Source organism: Perca flavescens, chromosome 14, assembly GCF_004354835.1.
Source record: "Perca flavescens isolate YP-PL-M2 chromosome 14, PFLA_1.0, whole genome shotgun sequence".
Taxonomy (NCBI): Eukaryota; Metazoa; Chordata; class Actinopteri; order Perciformes; family Percidae; genus Perca; species Perca flavescens.
Window position 1 is genome coordinate 34158771 of NC_041344.1, and position 23038 is coordinate 34181808.

The window sequence follows — 23038 nt, forward strand, 5'->3', positions numbered from 1 at the left end:
GTCTAAACTACAAAGACACAAAAGAGTTCTTGGAAATACTGTAGGTGGAGACAGTGAGATGCAGCCAGGAGAAGACTATGGTTGAGAGACCAGGTTTTTCACTTTTGCCTTCAGACGGTCTTAATTCTTAATTTTAATTCTTTAATATCTGACTTTTGACGTTTTTCAATGCAAAGTCTGATATCTTTCTTAGCTATTAAACTCAGAATTCAGATTTATTTTAATTGACTTCCATGATGAATGTCTGAACTCAAATGTCACAGGCCTTTATACCTACCAACCTAAATATTTTAAGCCAAGATTGAATATAAAATGATCCTCCATCAGGTTTGGTTTCCACTTTTTTTCTGCCCATATCACAGCTAAAGGGTTTCATAATGGAAGGGGTTTCTATTAGTGCTATGATGGCCCCAAATCATGCCTGACCTTCATGAACCACATAGTTTCTATCCAAACCTGACCCATGCCAGAACAACGGCAGCATTTTTGGGCCCGTGCTCGATTTAAAGGTCCCATGGCATGAAAATTTAACTTTGAGGTTTTTTAACATTAGTATGAGATCCCCCAGCCTGCCTATGGTCCCCCAGTGGCTAGAAATGGTGATAGGTGTAAACCGAGCCCTGGGTATCCTGCTCTGCCTTTGAGAAAATGAAAGCTCAGATGGACCAATCAGGAATCTTCTCCTTATGAGGTCATAAGGGGAAAGGTTACCTCCCCTTTCTCTGCTTTGCCCACCCAGAGAATTTGGCCCACCCATGAGAGAGAGAGATCATGGCTTTCAAACGAGCAAAGTGGCAGTTGGTCAAGGCCACACCCCCACCCTCCACCTTGCCCCCCCCTTTCTCCTCCTCAATAGCTACAGACACAAAAATGGCACATCCTAAGGAACGCTCATTGTGGGACTGGCTCTAGTGGCTGTAATTCTGCACCAAGCTGAACGAAGCTGAATTTTGGGAAAGAGACTTCAGATACAGTATTAGGGGACCACTAAGGTCTATATAAAAGAGACTTCAGATACAGTATTAGGGGACCACTAAGGCCTATATAAAAGAGACTTCAGATACAGTATTAGGGGACCACTAAGGCCTATATAAAAGAGACTTCAGATACAGTATTAGGGGACCACTAAGGTCTATATAAAAGAGACTTCAGATACAGTATTAGAGGACCACTAAGGCCTATATAAAAGAGACTTCAGATACAGTATTAGGGGACCACTAAGGCCTATATAAAAGAGACTTCAGATACAGTATTAGGGGACCACTAAGGCCTATATAAAATCATCCAAAAAAGAAGCATGTCATAGGACCTTTAAAACCCACAATTCCTACTGCTTTTTTATCCATGCATGTAAGTTGAGTAGATATCCAGAAGAAGGCGGTCACACACAGCCCAATCATTATTCATGACATTACACAGACTGTGTGGTCTGCATTGGGAAAAAAATGAAACCATAAAAAACATTGGGAAAATGATTGAAGCCCAGGGTAATTTTGAGAAATGACAGCCCCAATCGGGAATCAAGGACAGTAATGTCTGTCAGTAATTAACAAAAGTAATAGATCATGGCCACAGTCAGACAATCATCAGAGAATAATTGAACTCAGGCAGCGTTTGGGACGTGTAGCTGTACATACTAGAAAGGTAGAGCTGAGAGCTCAGAAAAAATCCTATTTACATTAAGTCCCATTGTATCACACATAAGAGGTAATAGAAGAAACATATTAACAAACATTGGTGAGTTCTGTTTGCAAAAAAAGTCTACTTTTCTAATTTCTAGCACAAGACTGTACACCATCTTGTATTGAGAGAGGCAGTTTCCTATGGCGAAGCTAGACATTAGTACATATCATGCTGCACTAATATAGTGCAAAATTATGCCTGAAAACAGAGAAAGGAGAGACAGGCAGAAGTGATAATGCTCTGGGAATCATTACGTTTACTGTATGTTCTCTGGTTTTCTTTTTCTTGCGAGACAGACCCAAGCCACATTCACACAGACGCATTGTTAATGAGGTTGTTAATGAGACAAAGACTGACAAGTGTCCTTAGTAGCCTACATGATCCCACTTAGCTGTGACAAAATTAACAAAAAGACAAATGAAGATTTGTGCTTTTAGAGCTTATCTTTGTTTTGCACCCCCCCCCCGATGACCATTAATTTGGATGTTACCGGCAGTAGTAGATGGAAGAGAAGCAAAGGCAAACTTCCAGAAGAAGATAAAGAATTTATGAAGGCTCTTGTGAAATAAAGTATCAAAATGGAAATTAAAAATAGAGGACGGCAACACCAAGGCTGCTAATGGACATGGATTCTGGTTGTTGAACTTTGAGGTTTTTCTCTTTCTGGCAGAATCATCTTCCCACGGGTTCCACATGAAAGTTGAACAATGCCTAGCGGCAGCCCTGACATCAAGGGTTTCCATAGTAACCCTGTGTGTCCTGCAGTAGGACGAATGTCTGTAGGTCACTGTGGTCAGCAGGAAGACTTCTACATGTCGGCGTCTCCGTCGTAGGCCAGAGTCAGCGGCTTCAGTCTGTTGTTCATCTGCCGTCGCTGCGGCTTCTTTGGCTTTTTGCTGCAGAGCAAACAAAGAACAGGGAGAATCAGAGCCCAACCGTTCAGCTTCGCCTGTTTTTATGCTCCTGCGTTTGCTCCATGCAGAGCTTTCTCCGTAGCCTACGTAAGTGGCCTCAAGTTTATACTTGTGCGCTGTTGTGGGCGTCGATCTCTTTAAGAGAATAGCAGGGACGGTGTGTGTGTGTGGGGGGGGAGTGTGTATTAGAGTGAGAGAGTGACGGTGACTACCTTCGGAGCGAGTTCGACTCTAGAGTCCTAGTGAGAGAACCAAAGTGTCTCCCCTGTTCTTTCTGACCACGGTGGGAAATCTGGAGCAGGAGAAGTTAACCTTTTCCTTTATCTCATGTTGTTGATGGAGAAGGAGAACCAGGACATGAGTCGGGGGGGAAATGCAACGCTACCAAGCCACGGCCGAGCGATGTGCGACGCCGCGACGTGTAGTTAAGTTTCTTGAGAGGTGCACGTCAGGCTACGGCGTAGGATCGGTCTCTCCACGTATCTTTGAACGTAGCCACAGCGTTGACTTAACGCAGAACCATAAATCACGCTTTAAGACCAATTTATGCTTCTGTGTAAACCGACCCTACGCCGTAGCCTGACGTGCACTTCTCAAGAAATGTAACTACACATCGCCACTCGGCCGTGGCTTGGTAGCGTTGCATTCCCCCCCCCGACTCATTTCCTGATTCTCCTTCTCCATCAACAACATGAACTCAAGGAGAGGGTTAACTTCTCCTGCTCCAGATCTCCCACCGTGGTCAGAAAGAACAGGGGAGACACTTTGGTTCTCTCACTAGGACTCTAGAGTCACTACTCACTCTGAAGCTAATCGCTGTCACTCTCTCACTCACTCTACCACACACTCCCCTACTTAGAAAGCTCTGCGTGGAGCCTCTGCAGGATCATAAATCAGGCTTTAACATTTCCCAACAAGAGCATCCTTCAGCGTGAGAGGCATCTACAGTATACGTTCCACATTCCTGACTTGTCTCTGGTCAGTTTGTCCTGTAGTTCATGGACCATACCACTGTCTTTTCATTTACTCCGAATATAACTTCCATTATATTCAAACATTTCCAATAATGGGTTAGAATAGATGGAATTTTTGAAATTAGTTTTTTTTTTACCTTCCCAAAAGCCATTACAAAGTATGAATTTCCCTAAGATATGACAGTCACATTAGAACAAGTCCTCCAAACCTAATGACAAAATATGTTGTTTGCCCAAAACGACTCATAGGATGTTTAACTTTATTTTGTAAAATATGTTTTATCCATTTGAACTCATGAAAAGGAGAATGACTGAGTGTCTACATGAAATGTGTATGGAGGTCCATAAGATGGCAGCAGAGGAAAGATATTACATTACGTCTGGCCTGCAGTTTTAGCCTGGGTAAACCCTGATGAACTTCCGGCAAATTTGAGATTTGCTCTGCAAGTCAGTCTGGCGAAGAGCCCATTCAAACCCATTTCCAATGTCCTCAAAATTGAGGCACCAATCACAACCGCTGAGGCGGGCTTTTCTGCTGACGAGGATAGCGCAGCGACGGCGAGCAGCTTTTTGTTTACATTCAACATGACGGCTACCGAAGCCGTGCTTCACGTGCTCGGCGACCCGCAGGTCAGTGTGACATATGCCGATTCCATGCAGGTCAATACTACAATTAACTGACAACATAAGTTATACGAGTTACAGTTCTCTTCTCAAGGACACACGCACACACGGACTCGGTCTCTTTTTCCTTTCTCTCAACTTCTCCGCCGTGTGTGTGTGCGTACCCGCTTGCGGTGTGAAGCGTGTGTCCGCGCTATTTTTGCACAGGGAACCTCGTGAATTAACCATCAACGTGTCAGCTGTTTGGAAATTTCAGCGGGTGTGCAGAAGATAACAAGTTTGCAATATGCAACACCTGCAAGGAAAAAGTAGGGCGTGGAGGGACGACACCAAAAACCAGAATCAAATTTTTTTTAGTTGGATATTGGATGTGAAAAGCGTCACCCGGACCGTTGGTCTGATTGGTTGAAGGACTATCCAATGGCGCCCAGAAGCATTTGAGTGGCGTCCGTTGGTGACGCCCTTTTGGAAATGAACTGTCAATGAAGCTTTCCCAGACCCCCAACTCTCAGTTCCAACTGAGAAGGGTCTGGTGTCAGCCAGGCTACTGCAGTTTGGGAAGCCCTAATAGTCCTGAGAACCACTCAGGGCAGCAGCTATCATTAAACACAATGACGTTCTGTGCATTTTTGCTGTAAATTTGGGAGTTTTAATAACATGGGAACAGTTTATATCCAACAGTTAAAACTACTATGCAGGTGGGTGTTAAATATTTAATAGTGTATCTAAATAAATAAATGGCTCATTCCACTAGTTTTACACTCAATATATTCAAATTTGACTACATTAAACTGACAAAAATAATGAATGAATGAATAAATAATGTATTATACTGCACCAGAATTCTATTCCTGGCAGTGCAGTAACAGTTTTGACCCACACATACAGATTGTGGGAAACTTTCCCTAATTCCCTATTTTGGAAAGTCACCACCTCATAGTGTAGTAGTAATAGCAGTTGCAGTACAGTAGTAGGAGCAGCAATACCAGTAGTAACAGGGTGCGATTTTTTCCAGGGTGGATTTCCCCCTTTGTGGTCTACATATCCCTGCCTCTGCTGGATTATTTTTATCCCTGGTGGGGACCCCTCACCCCCCCTCAACGAGATCAATGCTACATCACCAATAGACCATATGTTATATGCCTAAACTAATTGATGTGTAACAGTCTATAGATTTACAGAAGGATAAAATCCCAGCAGCAGTTGCTGGTTGTATTTAGCTGCTACAGAGCTCCGGGACGCCGGCTACCAGCGGCAGTTGTTTAGCCGCCAACAAAGTTAGCTTCATGTGGCGATGACAGTTAAGTTTAGGCACCAAAACGTGGTTTGGATTCAAACACTTCCGAGGACGGTAGATCGAGCGTTTCCTGGGTGAAAGTATTTAGTTTTCGCCGCAAAATGTTGACACCATGTTGCGTTTAATTTTTTTGGGGCTTTTCCCTTTACTGTGAAAGGGGGAGAGAGATGGGGGATGACACGCAGCAAAGGGCAGCAGGTCAGATCTCAAACCCACGCTGCTGCAGGATTCAGCTAACATGGGGCGAACGCTAGAGGCCTCCCTGCGCTATTTCAATTTGGGATTATTTTCCATTGAAAATTGAAGATTATAAAAAAGTATTTTGGCATGGCTGGCCGAGAGGCACTATATCCATGGTATTGAGAGGGGGGATTAATTCATGCATGTTTTGTTCTGCATGATCAAATAATACCCCTCCTCTATCCCAACTTAATATGCGTAAAACTTTTAATAAACAAAAAAATTCAACTACTAAGAACTAAACTGAACGTTTCACAGTCATGTGACTAACAGAAATGGAAAAATGTGTCCCTGAACAAAGGATGGTCCAAATCAAAAGTTACAGTCAGTATCTGGTGTGGCATTACGTCCTGCAGTGCATCTCCTCCTCAGGGACTGCACCAGGTTTGCCAGTTCTTGCTGTGAGATGTTACCCCACTCTTCCACCAAGGCACCTGCAAGTTCCTGGACATTTCTGGCGGGCATGGTTCTTGCCCTTACGTCTGGGACCGAAGTGCTGGGATTGAGATCCGGGCTCTTCGCTGGTCATGGCAGAACACTAACATTCCTGTCTTGCAGGAAATCGCGCACAGAACGAGCGGTATGGCTGGTGGCGTTGTCACGCTGGAGGGTGATGTCAGGATGAGCCTGCAGGAAGGGGACCACATGGGGGAGGAGGAGGTCTTCCCTGTAATGTTCTGTGACTTTGGATTTTGACCATCCTTTGTTCAGGGACACATTTTTCCATTTCTGTTAAGTCACATGTCTGTGAAACGTTACATACAAAGTTTTACGCATTTTAAGTTGGCTGAAAATAAAAGCAGTTGAAAGTGAGAGGACGTTTCTTTTGTTGTTGAGTATATATATATATATATATGTATACAGATATATACTACATGAATAATATTATACAACGCATAAAAAAGAGCCAACCTATAAAGTGCAGTCTGCAGTTTGTATTTACAGTAAAAGCCTGCAGTGATGTGATGTTTTTGATGGAACCTGGACTGCTCACCTCCAGGAAGTGATCCACTGAAATGAGTGAACAGGCACTGGATGGGTTTGGGCACAAATGAATGCCAGGCACAGCGAGTTAGAGTACAGGAGTGAGGTGAAGCCCTGGCTAAGTGATGAGAGTTTCAAAGGGAGGTGGTGGGAGTGGCAGAGACTGCTGCTGTGGTTGTTGTGTTGGTGGAGGCTGTTGGGGCAGCGCCTCATATTGCTGCTGCTGCTGTTGGCTGTGCTGCTGTAACTCGTCTTGCTCTAGTTTCTGGCAGGCAGGACAGGTGTAAGGCACTGTGTAGCTGTTTGGGTCCATCCAGTAAACCCCGTCTGAGGGGGACTTGGAACTCGACTTGCAGCAAAGGCAACAATCGCAATAACTGAGCAGGGAGTATGAGGGGGAGAGAAAAAAAAGTACAGAAATGAAGGGACAAATGATGAGGGAACTCAAGGTGAAATGAGAAATTAAATGAACAGAATAAATTAATAAACATAAGCAGTGATGTAATGGAGGTTAGACCAGCAGTGAAAGAAGTACTCAGATCCTTTACTTCAGTAAAATACCTCCATTGAAAATGTTACTTAAAGGGTAACTACCGTTTTTTTCAACCTGGACCCTATTTTCCAATTTTTTTGTGTCTGAGTGACTGATGGGAACAACAATCTCTGACATACAGTAGGGCTGGGCACCGAACGTCGATACTTTTATGGCACCGAAAAAAAAATTCCGATCCTATGAGTATCGAAAGATTATTAATCTTTCGGTGCCAAATTTCGGTTCCAAAAGCGTCTCAACGCTTAAGCGCAAGCTTATCTGTCCTCTCTGCATACTGACAGAGAGCAGAGCTCCGACCGACACACACACACACACACACACACACACACACACACACACACACACACACACGGAGAGGTGCGGACCGAGTAAACTACGTCGTCGGCTCTGTAGTTTTGTTGAAGTCACAGTGAGTCACAGCAATGCCGATAAAGTGGTTTCAAGTGTAGTTACAGTTTTTCAAAACTTCACGCAGACAGCGTTTGCTGCGATATGATATTAATGGCGAGGCGAAAGCGGTCGCGGTGCTGTTGACATTACACTTCCTCTAAGCTCTAGGCAAGCAGGCACAACGGTGGTTTCTCTGCCCTGGTGACTGACTGACAGGCTGAGCGTGTAAGGCAAGGCAACTTTATTAATGTTACTCTGAGTGAGCAGTGTTACCAGCATTTTTACATTTTGATAACTGTTTTGATTCACAATTAAGTTGGAAAATAAAAGATTTGTGTTTAATGTATTTTTGTTGATATTGAAATGGATTTTAAAACATCGAAAAAAGTATCGTTAGGAACCGGTATTGAAACTGAGGTATCGAAATTGGCACCGGATCAAAAGATTTTGAACAATACCCAGCCCTACTCTTACATTGGTCCAGTATTAAGAGAGATCGCTGCAGTCAGCAGCAAAGAAACAAGCTACAATGTGAGTTAATAGCACAATTGTCCAGCTTGTATTTACCTACACAAAAGTGCTTGTTTTGCCGCTGCCAGACTCAGATTAATATTCTAAGTGTCTGACAACATTATGGAAAGGATTTCTAAGGAGGTCTACATTTCTGTTAAAGAGTAAGATCCTTTTTTTAAACATAAAAACAGCCGCAAAATTGCGTTTGCTAAAGTCACCAGACTCACCAGACAATCATTTTAGCATCGTAAAATACACTTTATTCAAAGTCGACAGACACAAAATAAAACTATGAAAAGCCGTTTGGGGTTGTCTTTCCACTTTTCCAACTATCACAACTTTAGTTTTGGTTGAAATCAACTCATAATTTACAGATTTACATTTGAAAATATGTTGGCTCTATACACGCTAAAAGTATTGCTTTTTTAAATGGAGTCTGGTGGGTTTAGTGCTGGCAACTTCAGAGCGGTTTCTGGTTAAACAGAAAGGTCTTACAGAGGTTTTAAAGGTCTATCTCTGTAGGGATCCTTTCCATAATGTTGTCAGACACTTAGAATATTAATCTGAGTCTGTCAGTGGCAAAACAAGCATTTTGGTAAAGGTAAATACAAGCTGGACAATTGCCCTATAACCTTATTACAAAAGCAGAAATTAATGTTGTTAACCTTTAACACTTTATCACTGAGTGTTAGAGACTCAAATACATCACAATATTGCACCAAGTGCAACTTGCATCTTTATAAATACTATTTAAGTAGTTGTACATTTTTATTCCCAACTTGTATGTTAGTACATTTTTTCCTTTGTATTTATCTTTTTTTAGCTTCTTTTTTGGAATAGTTGTTCTTGTATTCTATCCTATTTATTATTTCTTGTATATTCTGTATATGTGCTCTGTGTCTGATATTTTGCTGCTGTAGCACTGAAATTCCCCAATGTGGTGACCAATAAAGTCTATCTCGTCAAATCTAATCTAATCTATAGTTTTGTTCAAACAGATGGGTCTTTTCTTCATTCTGACCTCCATTACATCACAGAATGCAGGTGAATGACATGCATGAATGGTAACTGACGTGATGATGGGACCAGAACACATGGTAGAGGGACAGACAGTGATAACATGTGAGTGCTGGAACCTTACCATGCTAAGTATGTCATGGAGACTATGAAGACGAGCAAAACAAACGCTCCTGCTGCTACTCCATACACCCAGGTCTTCAGCTTCCCATCTGCACAAAGAATCACACACACACACACACACACACACACACACAAACATGATTAATACACTGTTATGCCAAGGACCCTTAAGCTGAAAGAGACACTGAGTAGGGTCCCCCTACTACATACAGTATACTGTATACAATTGAGCTAAATGGATGAAAATAAATGGATATTATTAATACATCATGTTTCAACGTTAAAAATACTTTTTATTCAATGTGTAAATTCAATGTTTTTTTTCCACAAATAGGTCAATTTATCTTTATTAAAAAAAAACATAATTTAGCGGCCCCCCTGCACTAACTCTGAGGACCCCCTAGGGGTCACGGCCTCCCTGTTGAAGATCTCTGCTGTAGGGATATATTCTGTTTGTTGTTCATTTCCTTGTCTGAGCTGAAGGGGGCAGTAGAGTTATACACATTTTTCTGCAGTGAGGAAGGTCATAGATCATCAATGTACCAAAACAAATGAACACAGATAAACCATACAATGCCTTTAACATCTGTGTAAAATGTGTTATTGTACTGGACCATCTATAAATATGCTGTGTTAATGAGAACTGATAAAAATGTCATTACACAACGTCACATTTTAACTGTACTGTATGTGCTGTACATATGGAGTTTTACTTCTGGAAGCAGCTGGTTCTTTCAATTTGCCCTATTTGATGAGATGAATATTTTATTAAAATAAGATGATAGCTGTAAATGTACATAACAGTCAGTTTTTCTCTTTTAATTCCAATTTTTAACAATGTAAAAATAATATCAACATGCCCTCATACCTAAACGACAGACTACTAGGTTGTTTGCCGAAAAATTCCAAAAAATGACATATATGACAGTTCCATTTAAAGTCGTGATAGTGTTGTTGTTTTTTTAAATCAAAATCTTTTTATTTAGTTTTCAGTATAACAACGTACAAAGCTGTTAATTTGTTAAAGACAGGTTATATGAAAGGAATAAATAAAAAAAACAGCGTATGCCACATATATCAAACCAACAACAATAAAAGAAAGATCAAAATACTCAAAATAATCCCTCCCAAATCACTGCCAGTGACGACATGTCAGTATCAGCCTGTCAGAATGATAATCCACAATAAGGGAATGGATAGACTGTAATTCCATTAAACTATGCTTGATTAATAAGTAGTTATAAAGCCTGGAATGAGTTCAAAAAGGTCCCCATGCTTTCCGAAACCTTGCATTTGAATGCTGAAGCGAGAACTTGATTTTTTCAAGCTTAGCAGAATTGCTCGCCGGGCCAGAAGAGAGGCAAAAGATATAGTGCGTTGTTCATCTGCAGTTAAAGGTGCTCTAAGTGATGTGACACGTATTTTAGGCTACAACATTTTTTGTCACATACAGCAAACATCTCCTCATTATCTGCAAGCTGCCTGTCCCCTGAACACACTGTAAAAAAACGCGGTCTCTGTAGACAGCCCAGGCTCCACAAACGGCAACAAAAACACACTGCGCCAACCTGCACCACGGACCATAACAAACAGTGTTCCAGCCAATAACCGACAAGAAGGAGCTGGTTGAGTCATCACTGCAGCAGCGTTAGCACGTAGGCTACTTCCACAATGCGTATTCATGACTCAACCAAAAAACATTTCCTTAATTGAACTAGGGCTGCAACTAACGATTATTTTAATAATTGATTAATCTGTCGATTATTTTTTCGATTAATCGATGAATCGGATAAAAAAAAAAAAAACATTAATTTACATCAATTCAATACATACATGCTTGTTTTAGTTAATAGTTGTGTAAAGGTAAGTAACCCAAATAGCTGCTCTGCCTCCGCCGAGTGTTTCAGAACAACGTTACGTCTCCGGTCTCTCTCCGTATTTCCTCTACCCCCGCTCTGCTCTTTTTTCTTTTCTTTCGCTCCGCGCTGCTCCGCTCTGCTCCTCTCTGCTCCTCTCTGCTCCTCTCTGCGCTCAACTCAATTTTTTTTTTAACTCCGCGACTAGGTGGCGTAATAGTTGCGCGACACAACGAATCGATAATTAAATTCATTTCCAACTTTTTTAGTAATCGAATTTTATCTATTTTATTGATTCGTTGTTGCAGCCCTAAATTGAACCCGTATCCTTAAAGAGTGTCTAACCCCGTATGTTTTTTAAATGTAATCGAGGGGAATTTAAGCGGGGATCCAAGTAGTGCAGGTATGGATATATTCTCATCTGTATGTAATTCCATGGTTACCCAGTCGGGGCAGTTGGGCTGACTGTGAAAAAAGACCAAAATGCAAGGCAGCGCAGATTAGCAACCCAATAATAAAAGCGAAAATTTGGAAGACCCATGCCTTGGCTTTTTGAAGGTAGGCCCTATTTAGATGAGGCCGCTTAACTCTCCATATATATGAGCAAAGAATTGAGTCAAGCTGGTCAAAGAAGGACCTGGGGATGAAGGCCTGAAAAAGGTACAAAAACTTTGGTAGAATAGCCATTTTGAGTTTATCCGGCCGACCAGAGACATTGACAGAGGTGTCCACTGTTAGCGTTTGTTTGAACCAATTTAACAGACTGATGAAGATCTATAAAGTCTTTATAAGGGTTTAGGTGACCTGGGGAGGCTGTAGATGTATTTCTGCGTCTCCTCAGCTGAGTTTATCCACTTTCTGGCTCCACCAGACAACGTGAGACAGAGTATAGGGTGTAGGGTATAGGGTATAGCAGAGCAGGTTTAAGTCCCAGTCTGTAAAGCTCTGCCATGACTTCCCAATACTGCTCGCTGGCTCTGAACTTCAGGGCTGTAATCCTCCACAATCCAAATTGGTTTGCCGCCAAACTCGAGCTTTCTTCTCCGCCGTGACTCTCTGATGAGGAGATCATTCGTCTTGTACCGACACAGGCGGAGAATAATGGTCTTCCACTGTAAATTTAACTTGGTCTAACTTTGAGTCGAGCTAACCAAACAAAGTTTTAAAATCGGTGGCTAGTGCCTCTCGGTGCTGCTCGAGTAACGTGGTTATAGCCTTCAAGCTAACGTTAGCATCCTCCTTTTTGCCTCGACTTTATACCCTTTGACGACGTTTAGAGAGCCGACTATAATTTTCTGAAGAAATGATAGACGAGTAAAAAATAAACTGAAGCCGCTCTGGTGTAAAAGTTAGAGGGCGGAATGTTGTAAAAATGTATTTTACCGGAGCTCTCACTTAGTGTATCTACTCCATCTAACGGTCAAACCGGAAGTCTGATAGTAGTTTTAAACATGCTGTTTGCATTGTAAAACCAAACTACTTGGTTAGGTTTAGGTAAAGATCAAAGTTTGGGTTAAAATGTGTATGTTTGACCTAATCTGTGATCTAGTTGCGTCCGTTAACGATAGTACTTTCTAACGTAGTTACGTTGGTTAACGATGGTTTCACACGGGACAGGAACAGCGGTCTCCTGGGTTAAGGATCTGTGTTTGTTTGACCCATCCACCACTCTTATACTATGTCACCTGACCAAAAAAACTGCTGTATAGGTCGATTTTTCAAATAGTTTATTATGCTGTTTGCAACATAATAAGTTTGATTAAATATATATATATATATATATATATATATATATATATATATATATATATATATATATATATATATATCCAATCATTCCTGTTCCCTCCTTCATTCCTTGTTCTGTTCCCCCCTTTATCCTTGTATTTCTTTTGTTTCCTTTTTCTTTCAAAATTTCTTCCTTTCCCCAATTTTTCCTTCTTCCTTCCCCTTTTCCGTTGGTTCTGCTGTTCTGTCTGTACCCGCTTTCATTCCTAGCTGTCTCGTTTCCTTCTTCCATTTTCCCCTTCACCCCCCCTCTTTCTTATTTCTTTTCTCCCTTTTTACCTTCTTCCTGTATTTGTTTTTCTCTTTTCTTTTTATTCTGGATTTTCTTCATCTTCCCAATTTAATTTATTAATTTCCCCTTTCTTTCTTTCTTTCTTTCCCTTTTCCTGTCTTCCTCCTTTCCCTCTTCATTACTTCTCCCTTTCTTAATTCCATGTTTCCTGTGTTTTCCTTTCTTTCTTTCCTTTATCCCCTCTGCCCTTGCTACATTCATCATGTCCTTTCTGTCAAAGGACCTCATTCTGTTTCCCTGTCTTTTCATACCCCCCCCCCCCTTCCACTCCTCCTTTTATAGCTTAGTAAGCAATTATTTTGTGTTCTCAGCAATCAGCCACGTTTCCTTGAATATATTTTAATTTGGTACACGCTGATTTTCTTTGTCTCATTATGTTTTGCTATGTTTCCGTGTGTCTGCACGCCATGAAAATCCACTGTAACACTTTATTCTTATTTATATGTTGCTTCATTGTATTATTGCAGTTCATCTTAAAAAACACAGTCATCACGTCATTCAACATGATAAGGTATCAGTGTCTCTGTGGGTCAACCGGCAGAGGCAGATGACCGCCCACCAAGAGCCAGGGTCTGTCCGAGGTTTCTGCCTGTTAAAAGGACGTTTTTCCTCGCCACTGTCGTCCCAAATATATGCTTGTGGGAAACTGTTGGGTCTTTGTAAATGATAGAGTGTGGTCTAGACACACTCTATCTGTAAAGTGTTTAGTCCTGTTGAGATTTGACACTATAAATAAAATTGAATTGAATAATAACAACAGAAGTCAGACGTCACAGCATGTGTCGAGGTGCGTTACCTGGGCCGAAGGGCTGCAGGAACCAGGTGCGTCCCGTCCTGCCAGGGCCGCTGGCTGCAGGCTGGGTGGGGTTGAAGGCTCTGATGGTCTTGACATCAGCCTTGCTGTCCCCTGCAGTGGGGATCTCCAGCACCGGGATGACTGTGCACTGGTCCAGCACGCCGTCAGATGTCATCACTTCAGTGTAGCCCTCCTCACAGCCACAAACTCCCGCCTGGCACAGGAAGGAGGAAGGTTTAATACAAGGACATGGACTAATCAGCCCTATACTGCGTACACCATCAGCGATCACCAAAGACGTAACAGTTCTGCTGTGTTGGTGAAAAACTGTAGCCTGGAAATCCAGACCCAAATCCAAAAGATTAAGGGTCTGGTATTGAGTAATGAAAATGGCCCAACTCGAGGGGCGGCACCAAGCATGCATTTGAAAATCTCAATGCACGCAATTGGATAACACTACGACCAATCACAACAATACACAGGGTGACGTATCCAGAGCCCCATACGCTTAGCTACCAGCTTTAAAGTCATGTTTTTTAACGCCCACCCATCCCCCCTGACCTCCTCCCTACACGGCCAGCCGCGTTCTTATACAGCGGCCGTCAATGTGGTGAATACAGCAAAAAATATAAAACGTGTAATGCTTACGAATTACAGTGCTTACATTTTTGAAGCTTTTTGAACGGATGGTTCATGAGAACAGGCTGCGTATGTCTGTGTTGTCAGCAAAAGAGGGAGTATGCCCTTCTCGGATTTCACTTGATTAGTTAGTAGAGGCCTTAAGAAGTAAACCTATTCCAAACTTCACATTAAACAGCACTTCAACAGCCACACTAAACATTCTGTGAGGCTGTACTTAGGCTAAGAGCTAAATGCTAATGGCAGCATGTTCACGTTCAGTGATAACATGGTGATAATTAGCAGGTATTATGTTTACCATCACCATTTTGGTTTATTATTTTAGCAAGCTGATAATTACAAATTACCACTAAATATATGTATACCATAATAATATATATTTATGTATATATGTATATCTCTCTCTCTCTTGCCAACTGAAAGCCAGGGTCTGCCTCAGGGTTTTTCCTGTTAAAAGGAAGTTTTTCCTCGCTGCTGTCGCACCAAATGCTTGCTCTTTTTGTTGGCGCTCTGAAAATTATAGTGTGGTCTAGACCTACTTTGTCTGTAAAGTGTCCTGAGTTAACTCCTGTTATGATTTGATACTATGAAATAAAATTGAAGTTGAAATACAAAGTTGCCAAAATAAACATTAGTCTGACCTGGGAAACAAATACAAACAAAACATGTATGGTACAGAAATGGAGAAAATAGGGCGCCTGGGGTAGCTCACCTGGTAGAGCAGGCGCCCATATATAGAAGTTCATTTCTAGCCGCAGGTTTGACTCCGCCCTGCGTTCCTTTGCTGCATGTCATTCTCCCCTTTCATGTCTTCAGCTGTCCTATATAAATAAAGGCCTAATATGCCCCCCAAAAAAAATCTTAAAAAAAAAGAAATGCAGAAAATAAGCCCACACGGGCTAAATAAACAAGAAGGGATGAATGGAAGCCACAGGGTGGAAGAAACAATTATGAATGAAATCTTAAGCATCCTAACTTGTTGACGCTCCGCCAAATCATCTCTGGATTCTGTAACCCTCTGCTGATTAACATCTGTCAATCTGTCTCCCTACTCCTTGAAAGTCTCTTGTAAACAAGCTGGGTTGTTGTGACACTAAGATCAACCTTATCTTTTCTCCCCCCTTTTCTTGATTTCCTTCCACGCTCCCAGGAATTTCCCTTTGTCCCTTATACAATATTTTTGTTTTGCACTGTCTTGATGAATATTGATTATTTATGTTCAAGGTGTTCCGACTACAAACTTATCTTGGTTTTGGTAACAATAAATACCAAACATGCTTGACTGATGTAGCATCTTCGGCAGCTCACAACAACAAGAAATGTCTCAGAGCGAGACCATTCGAGATCTTCACAGGTTCTCTTGATACCAGTAATTAAAACCGGACCTGGGACCCAAATCAATTAGGTATTGCCATGGGTCTTAAGTCTCTGTCAGATCTATCAGAATGTATTTGAGGCAGATGAAGAGGCAGACAAAGAGTGAACTGCGAAGTGCAGGAAATATGACAGGTATTGTTACCTGAGCTGTGGCTGTGTGTTACAGTAATCAGTGGCACACCATGCTGCTGCCTGTGTGGATGTAGTCTCTGTTTGGGTTCTGCTACCTAGACTGAATCCAGGGCTCAGGGCGTTTTGTTGCACAAATGAGCCAGCTTCAGTTTTGGTTATTTCTTTTTAATGTAATCAATTAAGAAATCTCTCTTTTATGTGTTGGTCCAAAGCAAGCACATTACTTTAAGGAATACCAAAATATAGCCTTTAATTCAAAAGGTATGGATCCAGGCCAGGTCCAGGTCTCTGTTTAAGGGCCGTGCACAACTGTAGTCTGTGTGTGTCGACTGCATTTTGGCTCATGTTCTTCAGCTCCCTTTACAAAAGCGTCTCTTTAAAAAAATGACATATGTATGTTGCATGTACTGTAAATATGGGTACGAGTATGGATTCTTTGCCAACTCAAGGGTTTAATGTTTCGGATTCCAAAAATGTGTCTGGGACAGGCAAACCATGGTATACGTCACATGGTCTGCACTGAGCCTTTTGCAAGGGTGTTCAGAATCAAACTTAGAAAACACACTTATCCTCTGGGATTAATTGGTATTTAGAAAAAAGGTAACACCCAGCAGCACATAGGCTAGTGGTTGTGTTAATGTGAAAATGAAATACATACAGCATCTCTAACAAACCACAGAGCACCAGAGCAGCTGTGATTTAGCTATACAATCTCATTACAAAATCAGCTCAGCAACAGTACTGCACAGTCTGCTGTCTGTTCTGTCAGACAGTGTGTGTGTGTGTGTGTGTGTGTGTGTGTGTGTGTGTGTGTGTATGTGTGCGTGTGCAGGGAAGCCACCCCTCCTCCACATCTCTCTCTCTCTCTCTCTCTCTTCCTGGCTCTATTCATCACCCTGCAGGGGGTCCCTGGCTCTCCAACAATCTCTGGGGGATAATCGGCCCCAGATATCCCCGCCGTGCAAACAGCACGCCGACCACGGACAGAGCAGGAAATAAGAAATGATCATTTACATTCCCTTAATGAAAAACAAAGGAAGAGAAGTGCAGTTCAGCACCATGTTATCATTTTTATATATCTGGGTCCAGTCTCTAGAGGGTGCTGCTGGAATGTTCAAACATACACAGTTAAAATGTACCCCGCTCCTCTCGTCCTCCAGACATCTCGCTTTTTCCTAGCAACCGCATCTCTGACTCATACAACCACATGGTATAACAAACACCATTCATCTCCTGTTCCGTATTGTATAGTGCCATGTGGCGGATGTTTGCGCTGTAAAAACCTCATCCTCACAAGGATAAGGTATCCTTTTACCATATGAGTGGCAATGTGATATCTCAGTTTTACATTTCATTTACCATACTATATATATATATATATATATATATATATATATATATATATATATATATATATATATTAGGGCTGTCAATCGATTAAAAAAAATTCACTAATTAATTGCACAATTTGCTGTAATTATTCGCGATTAATCGCTTTTTTTAAATTGAGACTGAAGCTTATAATAATGGATATTTAAATGCTAAATCACTTAACTTTGCAAATATGAAGAAAAAACCAAACAAGGAAAGGTTCTGCTAAGTTCAGAATGTTTAATATCTTTCAGAACAACAGCAGCAACAATTAGGCTTAGTCCTGCTGAAGGCTGCTGAAACGGCTAGAAACTGTCTGACTTGAGAGCAGATTTTTGTCACCGTCCCCGGCTGCTGTCGCCTGCTCTCGTCTACTTTACAGGTGAGGAGCAGTTCATCTCCAACGAGTCGAGAGTTCAGTCGCCGGCAGGGCAGTCGGGACTCACCCGGAAATGGCGAGCAGGATGAGGTGACTAGTCTCTCAAAATCTGACAAAAATCTTCTGAACTGACCTTTGTTGATCTGAAATGAAGACAGACTCAGCAACTGCACGGCCTTCTCGCTTAAAATGTTTTCAGAAACATGTTTCAGTGAACTATCTTAGTCCAATATGAGATCGGATTTTGAACGGCCGCCATGACAGTCTGGCTTTGGATTTCCGGAGAAAACAAACCCATGTGACGCGTTCGTCCAATCAGCTGCTGGTTTTCATTACTTGGGCAACAATACAGAGTAGCGCCGCCTGGTGTTATGGAGACGTATTACGTTTCTCAGCCGCCACATGAAGTAAACAAACAGCGTTAATTTCGTTAATTTTTTTTAACGAGTTAAATATTAAAAAATATATATATATATATATATATACTATACTACTTTATATACTGACTTTTAGTCCTTAGTATGAGTCAAACCTTTTTTCACCATAATGTAACCAATGAGAAATTAGCTAGACCCTAATCATGCCACCACCAGTTTGTAAAACAGGCCCAAGCTGGGAATAACCCTTAGGGTATCACCAGGGCTGTTTTCTCAGACACTGCTCCTCCAGAACCACACAAAACATTATACATCTGTTTTCACAGGCTAATGCTAACGGAAAGACTTCATAACAAGGTGAAGCTCAACATCCCGTAAAAAAATATTGGAACACAAACCAGTATTTGCAATTGCAATAACATTTTGATGACGATTTCTTAAAAAAAATTGTCAGCCCATATGATTGAATGGCGACCTGTGCAGCGTGTTTCCGTCCCCTCGCCCTATGTTGGCTGGAATCCTCTAAAGGAAAAGCGGGGGTTGCTAATGGATGGGTGGATTTTTTATTTCAGTGTATTCTGAGTTGCCCTGTTTGAAAGCTGGTTTTCTTGGAGTGTCTGTTTTGCTGCTGTGTATTTCTATTAAAAAAACATTAGCAGCTGTTCTTTAATCTGCAGGGCTTTAGGCCAGGTGTGTTCAGAGAGGGTAACGGGGAAAGCTTGACATCAGGTAGCAACACCAAGTGAGTCAGAATATTGTGTTTTCTTTCTTTTCATTTTTTTTCTTCTCTTTTCTACTCCCTTTTTTTTCTTTCCTTAAACTATCCAGATGCTCTGATTTTATCCCAAGAGGAGGTCTGGGGCTCAATCTGGCCTTCTCACAGCCATATTGGAGGTCTACAGACACAGGTTTGAACTGCGGATTTATTTCTAGCATGATTGAAAAAAATTTGCTTAATTGTGGCCAAATTGTTACAGGAGTAGTCAGTAGGGATGGGGATCATTCATTTTTATTCATATTGATAACATTTTTCGAGACTGCTTAACGAGCCGAGTCTTTATCGATACTTTTCTATTATTTTGGCGTCAAAATCTAAATCTTAACAGAACTAGGGGTGCAACGGATCATAAAACTCACGGTTCAGATCACGGTTTTTGACAACTTTTGGATCAGCACAAAAAAGGGGGGAATTGAAATGATTTATTAAAAATGTAAAAACAATAACTTCTAACAATAATAACTTCTTTCACCAGTAAATTGCTGTTAAGCGACAAAAACAGATGAAAACTTTTTATTTTACAATAACTTTGAATGCACCACAAGGTTTACCAGTTTTAAGTAAACTCAACCTTTAGTCCCGTCTGTGTTGTTTCTCCGACAACAGCAGGGACCAGTGCTGGCAAGTTTTTCTTTTAGCTCATAGCTTTAGCGACAGGATTGGACGTCCTGCTGTTAGAGTCCTCTCCAGTGAAATACAGACAAACGTTTACACCGTTTAGCTGTCAGCATTTTCACCGTGTTTAATCCAGCTGCTAGCTAACGGTAGGCTAACGTTACCTACAGATCAACTATGTGCCATTGCACCACCACACAGAGCTATTATTGCTTTCATTGCAAAAACTGTGAGTCTGTGACTATTGAGTTCTGGCTCTGACCACAGGAACAGTGACAGGACATAGATGTCCCTAGCCTACTGTCTCTGGTTCTGGCTCTGACCACAGGAACAGTGACGGCTTACTTCAACGCAGTCTAATAACTCCTGAAAATAATGTATCAAATGTATCTGTCTCTGCAGTCATCTCAACCACTGAATCCAGCAACAGGAAATAATACTCACAGCTTTTTTTTCTGTGAAGAAATGTTTTGCGGTGTTGGTGAATTCTTAAAAAAACAAAACACCACTAAATGTTGCGTTAAAATGCGTTGTATCACATGTTACTGAGATTGTACTGTGTTAATATTACCAAAATTTAATTAGTAATGCGTTATATTACTGCTGTACAGCAAAAAGGAATACATTACTATAATTGCGTTACTTTTGTAACGCGTTACTCCCAACGCTGATGGAGATGATACACCGTCTCGTCTCATTGATGTGAACTGGCAGGTTTTAGAACGCTGAAAAAGTTGCAAGTTTCAACTTGTCTCATTGTGAATCTTTGGTCGGACATGGGCTTTAAGTGTACTGAAGTTTAAAGTACTTAAGAACACATATTGCTCATACTGTTAATGTATGGTATGAGGTAAAAGAATATATGAACATATTGGACTCTCTGTCACCATTCAACCCAGTGTGGGGCAATGTTTAATCTAAACCAGGCAAGCTGGATGCACACTAATGACCTCTGAAGAAATCTCTCTAACATATGACATCCCAAGGAAACTTTTTTATTTAAATCTCAAAGTGAGGAACTTAATTTCTTCAATGCAAAACCAATCAGTTGGGATTTCTGCACTCAAATCCTTAGAAGGAATTATAATAAACAATTGCAATGAGAGGGGTTTGATTCCATCAATATATAACTGGTGTGCATCTGGCTCTAAAGAAACACGCAAGGCTGATGCAGACATACACAACTCCTGTCAAATGAAATAAATACAACAGTAATATATCTGACCTTTGTTTTAAATACAATGAGGCTAAAGGAACATTTATGCACTGTGTATTGGATTAAAACATTCTGGAGCAAGGTGATCAATAAAACCATGTTCATCTTGTCTGTGAACATTCCACTTGACCCAAAGATGATATTGCTGCACATGTATCCAACTAATCTAAATCTGAAACCCCAAGAATATAAATGTATTGATTTCGCTATACTGCAGGCAAAAGGACTAAAGCTCTCATCTGGAAGAAAATGGAGGCACCTACAATTGGTGCTTGGATCAAGAATATGGTGCAATGTATGTCCATGGAGAGATTAACCTATATGTTAAAAAAAAAACAATTGGGGGTGTAGGAGAAAATCTGGAAACCATTGACCAATATATAAAAAAAGGAGACATGGGAGTTTCTACAGAGGGTTAATGCGGGACAGGATAGCTAATATTTAAATAAGTGGTGAATCCCAGAAGGCATGTCTTCGAGGGTGATAGCAGAGGTGCAACTCTTATTTCTGTTCCTCTGTATGCGTATCATGGCTTTGCTGGAGGTGCAGTTGTTCTGTACATGTGATACTGTCATATAAGGGATTGTTAAACAAAAGTTGTAATGTACTACCTGTGAGTGCAAAAAATCAATAAAGTGTACTGAAGTAGCATATCACATTTAAGCTATATTTGAGACTGACAGTAGGACCACAAATCAATCAGGGTTCAGTATCTTGCCCAAGGATATTTAGACTGCAGGGGCCAGGGATCGAACCACCGATCTGCCCCATCTACCAAGAGGCGTTAAGTAACGCCCAGATGTGAATAGATGTCATAAGGACACAGCGATACACCAAGAGACACCAAAAAATGCCAAGAGACACCATGATATGCCAGTAGACACACAGAAGCACTGAAAGATGCCAAGAGACTGCAAGAGAAGCCAAATGTGCCAAAAGACAATAACAGACACCACAAGAAGCAGCAAAGTAGCAGCACTGTGGAAGCTGAAGACTGGATGTGACGAAAGATGTATGCAATATTTGTGATCACTCACTGTCCAAAACTCACCTCTGTGCACAAGGAGCGTGGCTTAATGCAGGGGGGGTCACAGGATCGGTCAGCCATGGGCTTGGCTGTCATCGGGCATCCACCTGTGGAGCAAAGGCCAAAAGGTCAAACTCAAGTGTCAAAGCTGTAAGATGTCAAAAAAATAAATAAAAAAGTGTCAGACCTTTACTTGTAGTCCATAAGTAACAACAGTACAGTCTAGCAACAAAAACAAGGAACAGGAACAATTGTGGTTTCCTAACTGCTTTTCACTTCAGTTTGTTTGTTATGTTACAATGAATTTAACTTAAAGATATAATATGTAATATTTCTGCATTAAAATGTCAGACACCTACGACTACGCCTGTGTTATATACAGTATTTTGTTTAGTTGAGTGCTTACATTATCCCATTTTAATCAATGACACGGAGCGTGTGATTTGTCTCCTGTCAGTTGGTCGCCTGTCAAAGACTTCATATAACCTTTGACCCCTCTAGTTACTCTAGCTTCAGGCAAAACATGGAAAACACCAGATGATACGTTAGAGAGTAATTGTAAATCATACAATTTAATTACACCCAGATTGTTTTGACACACAGCATAATGCTTGATTAATGATATGCCACTTTGCAGCACAGAAGCCACAGTAGAGAGCTAATTTATAGCTATGATATTTCAATATCGATCCAGCTTATTACAATGTGCTGCAATGACAAGTGGCTCATGCTAATGCTTACCGTACGATAAACGATAAAGTTATAAGGTTACAACAATGGTAAACATGCTCATAAAGTTATTTTTAGTATGATTGTTTTGACCCTGGATTATAACGCTAGGCTTATCCAAACCCAGCAAATCACATACCCTAGCACCGGGTGCTATGTGCTTACGGCACGGGGTACAGGCCATATCAGACTCACCCCCCACCACCGGTGAATTAATGTTAAAGGGTAACTACCGTTTTTTTCAACCTGGAACCTATTTTCCTATGTTTTTGTGTCTAAGTGACTGATGGGAACAACAATCTTTGACATTGGTCCAGTATTAAGCGAGAAACAAGCTACGATGTAAGTTAATAG

The 23038-nt window shown here is 41.2% G+C and overlaps 1 protein-coding gene across 1 annotated transcript in view; it reads right to left on the reverse strand.

Moving 5' to 3' along the window:
- Positions 1-1515: 1515 nt before the first annotated feature.
- thsd7aa (thrombospondin, type I, domain containing 7Aa) overlaps positions 1516-23038 on the reverse strand; it is a 258145-nt gene continuing 236622 nt past the window's right edge. The window contains exons 26-29 of the mRNA XM_028597031.1: positions 21980-22062; positions 14045-14258; positions 9314-9401; positions 1516-2579 (exon numbers count right to left, since the gene is read on the reverse strand). Coding sequence (XP_028452832.1) covers positions 2492-2579; positions 9314-9401; positions 14045-14258; positions 21980-22062 — 473 coding nt within the window. The 3' untranslated portion in view covers positions 1516-2491. The remainder of the gene's footprint in view (positions 2580-9313; positions 9402-14044; positions 14259-21979; positions 22063-23038) is intronic.